The sequence below is a fragment of the Heterodontus francisci genome, chromosome 7 (assembly GCF_036365525.1).
Source record: "Heterodontus francisci isolate sHetFra1 chromosome 7, sHetFra1.hap1, whole genome shotgun sequence".
Taxonomy (NCBI): Eukaryota; Metazoa; Chordata; class Chondrichthyes; order Heterodontiformes; family Heterodontidae; genus Heterodontus; species Heterodontus francisci.
The window spans coordinates 72,233,070-72,245,870 of record NC_090377.1 but is presented as its reverse complement, the minus strand read 5'-3'; the positions used below and the strand labels follow the sequence as shown (position 1 = coordinate 72,245,870).

At 41.4% G+C, this 12,801-nt stretch overlaps 1 protein-coding gene across 2 annotated transcripts in view; it reads left to right on the top strand.

Annotated features, from left to right (window-relative positions):
• LOC137372053 (electrogenic aspartate/glutamate antiporter SLC25A12, mitochondrial-like) overlaps window positions 1-12,801 on the top strand; it is a 168,510-nt gene that overhangs the window by 94,559 nt on the left and 61,150 nt on the right. For both annotated transcript variants that reach the window (XM_068035406.1, XM_068035405.1), the window contains exon 11: window positions 9,903-10,061. In XM_068035406.1, the coding sequence (XP_067891507.1) occupies window positions 9,903-10,061 (159 nt within the window). The remainder of the gene's footprint in view (window positions 1-9,902; window positions 10,062-12,801) is intronic.

Below are 12,801 nucleotides of genomic sequence, written 5' to 3'. Positions count from 1 at the left end.
TACATAAATGACTTGGATATTGAAATACAGAGTAACATTTCAAAATTTGCCAATAATACTAAAGTTGGAGGTGTGCAAACAGTGAGGATAATAGAAATCAACTGCAACAGGGCATAGATTTGCAGAATGGGCAGACAATTGGCAGATGGAATTTAATACATAAATGTGTGAGATGGTGCATTTTGGCAGAAGGGAAGAGAGAGAGGTAATATAAACTAAATGACAACTAAGTTCTATAGGGTGTATTGACAGAGGGACCTAGGGGTTCATGTGCATAGATCTTAGAGGGTGGTAGGACATATTGAGAGAGTAGTTAGCAAAGCATATGGGATCTTGGGCTTAATAAATGGAGGCATTTAGTACAAAAGCAGGGAAGTTTGCTGAGCCTTTATAAAGCTTGGCTTAGGCCACAGCTAGAGTTTTGTGACCAATTCTGGTCACCACGCTTTAGGAAGGATATGTGTACCCTCGAGAGGGTGCCGAGGAGATTAACCAGAATGGTTCCAGGGATGAGGGATTTTAGCTACAAGGTTAGGTTGGAGAAACTGGGGTTGTTCTCTGGAGCAAAGGAGATCGAGGGGCGATTTGACAGAGGTATACAAGATTTTGATAAAGGAGACAAAAGCTGTTCCCATTAGCTGCTGGTACAAGGATTAGGGGATAAAGATTGATGGTTTTGGGCAAGAGATGCAGTGGGGATGTGGGGAAGAACTTTTTTACACAGTGAGTGGTAATGACCTGGAACTCACTACCTACGAGGGCGGTGGAAGCAGCGACATTGAATGATTTCAAAAGGAAATTAGGTGGGCATTTGAGGGAATTAAACCTGCATGGCTATGTGGGTAGAGTAGGGGAATGGCACTGATTGGATTGCTCTACAGAGAGCTGGCATGGACTCTATAGAATCATAGAAAAATTACGGCACAGAAGGAGGCCATTCAGCGCATCGTGTCTGCATTGGCCAAAAAAACAGCCGTCCAATCTAATCCCACCTTCCAGCACCTGGTCCGTAGCCTTGCAGGTTACAGCACTTCAGGTGCATGCCCAGGTACCTTTTAAATGAGTTGAGGGTTTCTGCCTTGCACCACTGTTCCTGGCAGTAAATTCCAGACACCCACTGGATGAAAAAGGTTTTCCTCATGTCCCCTCTAATCCTTCTACCAATCACAAATCTGTGCCCCCTGGTAATTGACCCCTCTGCTCGGGGAAACAGGTCCTTCCTGTCTACTCTAACTAGGCCCCTCATAATTTTGTATATCTCAATCAAGTCACCCCTCAGCTTCCTCTGTTCTAATGAAAACAACCCTAGCTGATCCAATCTTTCCTCATAGCTGCAACTTTCAAGCCCTGGCAACATTCTTGTAAATCTCCTCTGTACTCTCTCTCCAAAGCAATTATGTCCTTCCTGTAATGTGACCAGAACTCTACGCAGTACTCCAGCTGTGGCCTTACCAGCATTTTATACGGTTCCAGCATTACATCCCTGCTTTTGTATTCTATACCTCGGCCAATAAAAGGAAGTATTCCATATGCCTTCTTTATCACTCTATCTACCTGTCCTGCCACCTTCAGGGACCTGTGGACATGCACTCCAAGTCTCTCACTTCTTCTACCACTCTCAATATCCTCCTGCTTGTTGTGTATTCCCTTGCTTTGCTTGCCCTCCCCAAATGCATTACCTCACACTTCTCTGGATTGAATCCCATTTGCCATATTTCCGCCCACTCAACCAAACCATTGATATCATTCTGGAATCTACAGCTATCCGCTTCACTATCAACTACACTGTCAATTTTTGTGTCATTAGCAAATTTCCCAATCATGCCTCCTGCATTTAAATCCAAATCATTAATATATACCACAAACAGCAAGGGACCCAACACTGAGCCCTGTGAAACATGGCTGGAAAATTCTTTCCATTTGTGAAAACATCCGTCAACTACTAACCTTTGTTTCCTCTCAATGAGTCAATTTTAGATGCAAACTGCCACATTCCCCTGTATTCCATGAGCTTTCATTTTATTGACCAGTCTGCCATGTGGGACCTTCTCAAATGCTTTACTAAAATCCATGTAGACCACATCCACTGCACTACCCTCATCAATCCTCCTTGTTTCTTGCTCAAGTTGGTAAGACATGATCTTCACTTAACAAATTCATGCTGACTATCCCTGATTAATCCGTGCCTTTCTAAGTGGCAGTTTATCCTGCCTCTCAGAATTGATTCTAATAATTTACCCACCACCGAGATCAGACTGACAGGCCTATAATTATTTGGCCTATTCCTCGCGCCCTTTTTAAACAATGGTATAAGGTTTGCAGACCTCCAATCATCTGGCACCTCCCGGTATCCAGTGAGGATTTGAAGATGATCCTCAGCGCATCTGCTATTTCATCCCTGGCTTCCTTTAACAACCTGGGATGCAATCCATCTGGCTGTGGTGATTTATCCACTTTCAAGGATGTCAGACCCTCACGTACTTCCTCTCTCGTTATGCTCGTCGTATCTAATATTTCACACACCTCTTTTACTACAATGTCTGCATCATCCCTCTCCTTTGTGAAGACCGAGACAAAAAACCCATTAAGAACCCTGCCCACATCTTCTGCATCCATGCATACTTTCCCTTGTACATCTCTGATAGGCCCTAACCTTTCCTTAGTTATCCTCCCGCTCTTAATGTACTGATAAAACATTTTACCTGCCAGTAATTTTTCATCTCCTCTCTTTGCTTTTCTAATTTTCTTTTTTACTTCTCTTGGCTTTCTAAAGTATTAAATTTTTTGTGATCATCATAAGCTTTCTTTTTCTGCTTTAACTTACCCTGTATGCTTCTAGATAACCAGGGAGCTCTAGATTTGACCGTACCACCCTTTATCTTTGTGGGGACATGCCTACGCTGTGCCTGCAGAATCTTGCTTTTGAATGCCTCCCACTGGTTTGCCACTGATTTTCCTTCAAGTAGCTGTATCGAATCGACTTTTCGTCACATCACCTCTCAGTTTTGTAAAATTTGCCGTCCCCCAATTTAGAACTTTTACTCCTGTTTTATCTTTGTCCTTTTCCATGATTATGCTAAAACTAACTGGATTATGGACTCGATCGGCCAACGTGCCTCCTTCTTTGCTGTAATGACTCTCTGACTCTGGCTGGAGCTCTTTTGTCTGGAATACAGCAGAGTAAGAGGAGGCCTGATCGAGATCTTCAAAATTTTGAAGTTGGGTTGATAGGGTAGACTTAGGGCACAGTTTCTACTTGTGGGTAAGTCTAGAACCGAGGCGGCATAAATATAAAATAGCCACTGACAGATCAAATAAAGAATTAGGGATGAATTTCTTTACAGAGTGGTGAGAATGTGGACCTCACTGTTACGTGAATTGAGCATTGACACATTTAAGGGGAGGCTTGTTGTATAAGGGATGGAGATGGGAACAGAAGGATATGGATGCAAGGTGGAATGAGGTAATTAGTGTGGAAAGAGGCTCGTGGAGTATAAACAGTGCCATGGATTCATTTGGATCAGTTGGCTGATTCTGTGCAATATATTCTATGCATTTTCTCCTCACTGGCCTTTGCTCCTTCCTCCTTCACAAACTCCATTTAACCCAGAACATTTCAGCTCAACTCTTCTCTTATGCAAAGTTCTATTTCCTGAGCGTGCTAGTATTTTCCAAGATAGAAACATAGAAAATAGGAGCAGGAGTAGACCATTAGGCCCTTTGAGCCTCCTCCGCCATTCATTATGATCATGGCTGATCATCCAACTCAGTAACCTGTTCCTGCTTTCTCCCCATATCCTTTGATCCCTTTCGCCCCAAGAGCTATATCTAACACCTTCTTGAAAACATACAATGTTTTGGCCTCAACTGCTTTCTGTGGTAGCAAATTCCACAGGCTCACCACTCTGGGTGAAGTCATTTCTCCTCAGTCCTGTAAGGTCTACCCCGTATCCTTAGACTATGACCCCTGGTTCTGGACTCCCCCACCATCAAGAACATCCTTCCTGCATCTACCCTGTCAAGTCCTGTCAGAATTTTATAGGTTTCTATGAGATCCCCCCTCACTCTACTGAACTCCAGCGAATATAATCCTAACCGATTCGATCTCTCCTCATATGTCAGTCCCGCCATCCCAGGAATCAGTCTCGTGAATCTTCGCTGCACACCCTCTATAGCAAGAACATCCTCAGATAAGGAGACCAAACTGATTAAAATATTCCAGGTGTGGCCTCACCAAGGCCCTGTATAATTGCAGCAAGACATCCCTGCTCCTTTACTCGAATCCTTTCGCTATGAAGGCGAACATACCATTTGCCTTTTTTACCGCCTGTTGCACCTGCATGCTTACCTTCAGCGACTGCTGTACGAGAACACCCAGGTCTTGTTGCATATTCCCCCCCCTCTGTTTATAGTTGTTCAGATAATAATCTGCTTTCCTGTTTTTGCTACCAAAGTGGATAATCTCACATTTATCCACATTATACTGCATCTGCCATACATTTGCCCACTCACTTAAGATTCCTGCCTTCAATTCCTTGCACACACACTTGGTCGGCCCTTTGCCCTATTTTCATATCCCACCATAGTCTTGTTTTATCTGAGCAGTCTGTTACAGCTCTATGACCCAACTTGTACCCTCCACTCTGATTTTAGTTTAATTTGTTCAGAAAGCATTTGTCAATTTGTTTCAAGTCCTCAAAAATTCTGAAGCCAAATTGATTCATTAAAAAGTGTTTGCAAGTTGTTAATTGTTGAAATTCATCGCTGGAGAAGGAGCAACAATTTCGACTTCTGAATTAGACTACGGACTGTTCTACTGTTGAACATTTTTTCCCCCATCGGATGGCTGTGAGGATTTCAAGCAACCTTGGACTGTTCCACATTCGGCAGGAGCGTAAATCTGCAAGGACACTAATTTTTTCTATTTTAAATGTTTATATCTTCGTAGTGTTTACGAATTTAGTTTTTCTAATTAAACAGTTAATTTGTTGATTTAAAGACACCTGGTTTGGTTAGTCTCATTCAGGGGAGTTAATAGATGGTACAATTTGGCTGGGTCTTTCTTTAATTTGGAAAGTTTAAAATGATGTGTTAGGCGATCTGTAGAGGGACGGGATTGAATTAACAGTGCGTTTCTCCCACCACAATCAGAATCGTATATTTTGATTGGGGGCTTTGACTGGAGCGGTCGGTCGTAACACGATCATTATACTCAGGGATACAGGAGCAACCCAAACTGTTGCTAGGGAAAGATATAAGGTTTCCACCAGAGAGTGCCTTGAATGCTAAAGCTTTAGTTAATGGAATTGGTGGGGATCATATACCTGTACTTTATGTAAAGGACGCCTAGAGAGTGACTTTATATCTGGGATAGTAACTGATGGAGTTGTCCACAGTTTGCCAGTCGAGGGGATTGATCTGTGCGGAGGAAATGATTTGGCTGGATCAAAAGTATCAGTTTCTCCTATAGTTACAGAGGAACCAAGTGAAATTAAGGAATCAGAGCAATTACAGGAACACGTTCCGAGAATGCTTCCTGTCTGTGTCGTCAACTGAGCAATGGCTAAACAGGATCCATTGTTGGAGGTAAAAGGGGTGCCACAAACAGCCAAGTATCTGAAATCTTACTTGGGGATTTAGAAAATCCAAATGAGATGTTTAACAGATTGTCTATCATTGCAGCACAGCAAGCTGATCTAGAGATATACCAAATGGCACAGATGGCTCTGACAGAAGCTGAGACGAAAGGAGTTCCGGAAGGCTATTATATGGCAAGTGGGGTTTTGAGGAGGAAATGGAGACCGCCTCCTAGACCTGCAGACGAAGACTGGACAGTTGTTGAACAGATAGTGGTACCACCTAAATATCGCCAAGGATTATTAAGGTTAGCACACGACATTCCTTTTGCAGGACATAGGGGAATTCAGAAGACCAAATCACACACAAGCCAACATTATTACTGGCCAGGTCTTACACAAGATGTGAGACAATTTTGTAGGACATGCCATACTTGTCAAATGGTAGGAAAACTACAATCTACCATAAAACCCGGCACCACTAGTTCCCATACCAGTGGTTGAGGAACCATTTAGTAGGGTATCAGTAGACTGTGTAGGACCCGTGCCAAAAAAAAACCGAGACATCAATACATACCATTGTGGATATGGCTACTCGATTTCCAGAGGCTATTCTTTTGAGGACAATTACTGCTAGAATAGTAGTAGAAAAGTTAACCCAATTCTTTACGAGATATGGATTACCACTTGAAGTTCAATCAGATCAAGGTTCTAATTTCATGTCTAGGATATTTCAAGAAGTCATGGGCAATTTGGTGATTAGACAGTTGAAATCTTCAGCATATCGCCCACAGTCACAGGGAGCTTTAGAGAGATTTCACCAAATTCTCAAAACAATGACTGGAACCTACTATCACAAATATCCACATGACTGGGATAAAGGACTAGACTATTAATTGCCACCAAACTCCCCAAATGAGTCTACAGGCTTCAGTCCTTTCGAATTGGTTTATGGACATGAAGTAAGAGGTCCTCTAAAACTCATAAAAGACAAATTCTTGGAACAAAAGAATGAATCTTCGATACTAGACTATGTGTCTGTGTTCCGGGAAAGGCTCACGAAAGCTTGCGGTGTAGCTCAGGAACACCTTAAAGCATCCCAAGCCAATATGAGAAAAACGGGCAGACAAGAATGCAAAAGCCTGCGATTTTCATCCAGAGGAATAAGTATTAAAGCACAGTTCAGTGGCCCATATAGCATGATCAAAAGAGTGGGTAAGGTAGATTACTTGATTGACACCCCTGATCGCCAGAAGAAGAACTGGTGTGTCACATCAATATGCTAAAGCAGTATTATCAGGGAGGAGGATAAGCCTGTACAGGTATGCCAGGTAATCGGAGCTGTTGAGAAGGAAAAGGATAGTGAGGATGAGACAGAAGCAGGCCGAGGACATTCTCAGATTGAACCTCTAACTATCAGATTAGTGAATACAGAATGGCTAGGAAAATTAGACAATATGCTTTTGCACTTAGAGGCAAACAACATGAAGATCTAACCAGGCTTTTCACAATGTTTAAAAGAGCTTGTAGGGATAAGGTGGGATGTACAACCTTAGCCACACATGATATGGATATAGGGGAAACTGTTTCTTTAAAACAACATCCTTACCATTTGAGTCCAGACAAACAGGCCCAAGTGGAAGCAGAGGTCCAATGTATGCTGAAGGGCAGCTTAATTTAACCTAGTCAGGACGGTTGGAATTTGCAGGTGGTCTTGATGCCTAAACCTGGTGGGTCGGCTCAAATTTGCATAGACTACGGAAAAGTCAGTGAAGTAACAAAGGCAGACTCATACCCAAGTTCTCATTTAAAAGACTGTATGGACAGAGTGGGCAACACCATGTGTCTTAGAGAGAGAAATGTGTTGGGGGGGGGATACTGTCAAATTCCTTTGACACCCCAAGATAAGGAAACGTCAGCTGCTGTTGCTCCGGATGCGATTTTCCAGTATCGGGTGTTGCCACACAGGCTAAGGGGTACTCAAGAAATTTCGGAGAATAGTGAACCCAGTAGTGGCTCGTGTTCCTAGCTGTGCAGTTCACCTGGCTGAGGTGATGGACAATAGGGACACTTGGAAGGAAAACACAAAACAACTGGGAAACTATGTTAGGAAGGTTGAAATGAACTAATTGGGACAATCTTTGTAAAATGTAAAGCCAAAATGTTTTGATGGAACTTATTGCTGTAGTCTTATCATTTTAGAGAATTATACACATATTTCGGGGAAAAATTTTATTGCCAACGCTTTGTCACGGATTTAACCATGTTAACTTGTGTAGTTGGCAATGGTATCAAGAAAATGCTGTAAATTATTAGTAGAGTGAATGGCATGTAAAATGCGGGTAAAAAAAAAATTGTGGTTTTTCAATTTCTATTTTTTGCATTGTAATGAAACGCATTTCGGGAATCGTGTTTCATTTCGCCATGGGTGGTCGTGTTAAGGTCCTGTTATTTTTTTTCTCTCCTTGGAGATATTGCGGTAAGCCTTTAAGACTGTAAAAGATCAGTGCATCTTTAAGGCAGCAAGTTCTGGAAGCTCAGTGAGCCAAAGTGCATTCTGGTTGCCGAGCAGCAGCCATAGAGAGAGAGAGAGGGGACAGAGATTCACTGTTGCAATTTTGACTTTTTTAAAAAATTAGCTGAACAGCAGTCAGTTGAGAGACTGTTCCAGCAAGTGAAGGAAGAAGCAGAGCTCTCTGAGACAATTTAAACTGAAGGAAGAAAAACTGTGTTGTTTCTCTCTCAAAATCCTACAAGGCTTTGAACTGAGTTAATTCCATAAAGAAATAAGAAAAAAGGTTTTTTTCTTTCACAACAAATTATTGAGATCTGCTGTGTTCATCGCTGGGAAAAGAAGAGTTCAATAGTAAACAAACAAACTTTGGAAGGATCTTCTGTTTCATCGTGCCTTGGAAGACTGCAAATGAACGTTGACTGTATTGTATTGGAAAACTCCATTCGTCAGGAACGTAATCTGCAAAGACTATTTTTCTTTTATTTCTCGGCCAGCTAATTTAAAACTGAGTATATGAATGCGGGAGTTAAATTTTTAAATAAGAAGTTATAATGACTTTAGATATTGGTTTATCTTAGTGTTTAAGATTTTAGTTTTTTTTAATAAGTAATTAATTTGTTGATATTCTAAAGGTACTTGCTTTGGTTCACTTCATTTGGCGGTTACTAGATTGTTCAATTTGGCTGCTTTTTTTCTTTGGTTTGGAAAGCTTAAAGAAATATGATGCAACCTGTGGACTGAATTGGCAGTGCGTTGCTCCCACTGCGATCAGAATTATATATTTTGATTGGGGGCTTTGACCTGAGCGGTCCTAACAAAGTAAATGTTTACTGTACATACTAAGATTTTTAAAAGAAATGTACATAAGGCCTATGGAAGTATTAGACCTGTTTAGAGATGTCAGTTATGATCTTGGCAACCCTGCTGGTGATCCTCACTTACATTTAGTGGTATAATTTCATTAATTCCTCTAAAATAGTCAAGTGACTATTAACATTTTTCTTCCAATTGATTGAGGTTCGGTTATCATGTATAGATACAGTCTGCACTATTTATAATGCGTGTGTTGATGTTAACACTATTCGTTCAGTATAAGCATTGGACAGTTAAAGTGTCATTGCGCCAGACATCCTCCAGGGGATTTGGAGTGTATCATTAAAAGTCACAAAGTAAATCCAAATATGTTAAAGGTGACAGCATATAACAGAATCAAATAAACTACACAAAATAGTGTTGACACTTCTGTTGATTTTAATGCATTTGCCTCACCACCTTAGTATTTGTTTCAAAGCCGACGGCAGCAATTCAGGAATTTTGAAATTGGCCAGCTCACTGTTCACAGGAAGCAAACGGCACCGCTGTTTGCCTTGTAGCTCTGATGGCCTCGGCCTCTTTTATTACGATTTGTGTAAAATGAGTAAATTTCTTATGACAAGAAAGTTAGTAAATTTGAAACGACAAGGCAGCCTATCTTGACAGTTAATTGACTCCTTTCAACCTATAACTTTAAATGGTAGGAACAGAAGAATCAGCAACTAGGGTAATCGCACTTAACCGAGGTGTGATAAGCTTATTGCATTGCTTGAAATAGCCAGTGCCCTTAATGGATTGTAAGCAGCACCTTTGTAATTAATTCCTCTGGTGATGGAAAATATATATGGGAAATTGCATGGTACAGACAGTTGTTTGCCATAAGCGTGGGCCGTGTAAGTGGTGGAGACTGTATTTAAATATTAGCAACTAATGTGATTATATCATAAGTATTCAACAATGCAACTTTAACTGAAGTTGATTATTGTCTTTTTATGCAGCGGTGGGAGCAACTGCAGTTTATCCTATTGATTTAGTGAAAACACGGATGCAGAACCAGCGCTCTACGGGATCCTTCATTGGAGAATTGATGTACAAAAATAGTTTTGACTGTTTCCAGAAAGTTGTACGGTACGAAGGCATTTTTGGCCTTTATCGAGGTAGGTTTTTAGTTGAATTATACAGTCGTTTGATCTATTAAGGGAGTATGGTGGTTGTATTTTTTTTCTTAGCTGTGATAGGAAGATTATACGATTCCAGACTCCTGCTAATGACGATTGTGTGCCAGGTGCTTTTAGCCCTGTGACTGTATCTCTAGTAGCACGTGCACTAAGGCTAGCACTTATTCTAGTGGCATAGATGAGATTGTGAATTCATTGGCATAAAGTATTTTGAATTTGAGCAAGTTGGGATGGGAACAGAGAATAACATTCTGTTTAAGAATAAGTAGTCTTTTGTTCCATTATAGGTGTTGCCACATTATCATTTAATTTCTTTTCATTGGCCAGAACTACTGAGTAAATATCTTTATTCTCCCTCTTCCTCCCAGCCCCCCCAAAAAAGCCCTCTTCTGAAATAAAATTTAAAATTATATCCTGTTCACGCATTCCTTCAGCACTTTTCTAAATGGAGTTTTTATATCTTGTTGAAATTTTATTTTCTGCTGGACAAAGTAGATTTATGAAACCCAGGTGAAAATCTGCATGATCCAGTCCTGGCAATAGATGTCAAATGTTGCAGTGTGGTCTGTGCTTTTGACGATGCGCTTCCAAACATTATAAATGTTTAGGTTGGAATTTTAAGTGGCCAATTAATTGCTATTTAAGGGCCTCCTCCTGCCGCCACTGATAGAATACCAGCTGCGGACAGGCACTTCACCGGAAAAGGCTGCCCAATAATACCTAGAAGCCTCCTTGCGAGTTGGGATGGGGCCCTCTTGATCGGGCATCCTGTGCCCCACAGAGAGCCCCTCCAGCATCACGGGCCGCCCCCCACTAAAACTACTCCCCTTGCCCTACAGTCTGATCTCCAGCCCTCTCGCCAGGGCCCAACTGATTGTCTCTGGCGAGGCCTGATACCCATTTACCTTCCTGAAGGGCGATGTCCATCATGTTCTTGCTGGGTGCAGTCCTAGCAGTGGCCACCACTCCTGGTGGCGCTGCTGGGATTGAGGTGCTGCCGCCCCTCTGATTGGCCGGCAGCTCTTGGAGGCAAGACGTCCTGCCTCAGAGGGGCAGAAGTCCCGACCAATGCCAATTAAGGGCCGGGGCTACGCAAAATTGCAACATGGCTTCCAGGCTCAGCAGAAGGAGGCTCGCTCCCGACTTTTTATCAAGTTGCATGATCTACTCATTAGGAGAAAAACAAATCAAGGAACTGGAAAGTTAGGCAGAATGTCCACCTTCAGTGCTAAGCAGAATTCTGTTTTTACAAAATGTAATTATATAAAAATGAAAACCAGATTGCTAACTCAAATGAGGGAAGGAGAGGCTGCCATTTGCTGATGGTACCAATGACTGTGCTGCTGCTATCTAAGAATGCTCCACTTCTGAAGAATCCTTGACTGGCAGCACCGGGTATACATGACTGCTTTGGCTGAGTATCAGCAAAAGTCACTCAACAGTCTTTTCAGATGCAGATCAGGTTCACTGGCAGCCATAAAATATCTGAAAAGGACACAAAACATCATTCAAACCTTTGAAAAGTTAACAGACTTCATGCATATGGGGAAAAGCAGCAATTCACAAAGCCCGACTAGGAAGTTGAACTTTCTCGATTAACAGAATTATTTTACGTATGTGTCCAGGTTAAGGTTAGCTGCAGAGTAACTACCTGTTTCGAGAAAATAAGTCAATTTAATCAGTACTATTTTTGCATCTTGCTTAGGTCTTCCTTGTCCCTTAGCCTTTTAATAAGTAAGCTAGAAAAAATATAAAATGTTTCACAGCACTGGTATCTGTGTTAAACTGGTGCAGTTCTCTAGTCCCCTTTCAATGAACTTCAGCTGCTTATATCCCATGCTCTGAAATTCCCTCCCGAAACGTCTCTGCTACTTCACATCCTTTAGAACCAGCTTTATAACCCATTTCTGACCAAGCTGTTAGTCACCCCATCTAATCTCTTTCGGGTCAGCGTCCATTTTTTCTTTACACATCTGTCGAGGACCTTGATTCATATTTCTACATTAGGGGTGCTATATAAATACAAGTTGTTGAACTGTGAAATAGTTTTTGGAATATTTAACAAGCTACCACATGGATGGGGCGTGTCTCCCACCACATAATTGCTATATCATTTCTCAAAATTTTTTCTTGTATTTTTATGTGTAGCTGTTATTTTTACCAGAAGGAATATCTACATGGAGTATATTTTATTCAAATTACTGTCCCGTTTTGTAGAAGAATATGATAAATTTACTTGGTGTCTGTGCAGATTCTCAGATTTCATGTGTAGTTAAACAAAATAATATAATTATCCATAACTATACTTTTGCGCCTGTTACATGCCAAAGGACCTATGGCTGGTGCTTGGGTTGCTCCATGAAGGTAGGTACCAATCTTGTGGAAGGACTGTCGGTTACCTGGAGATGTTGTGACAGAGCTTACAGTTACATATCTTGCTTTTTTGTAACCATCATTTTAAGGCTATAGCTTTGTTGTCTCCACGTCTTGGGACAATGGAGAGTGTCTTGGGAGACTGTTCAATAAGAAGGTTTGGCTGTAAAGATGCAATTAAGAGGCACCAAATACAGTAAACAGCAAATTTAGCTGCTTCATTCAACCACAGAAACTGCATGTACCTCAATCTTTCTGCTCTTTGAAGGGGGCTGCATTGGGCTGTATGGTCTTTAATGTGGATAGCCAGTCAGATTGTGTTCACAGCTGTCTGTAACTGATTGTT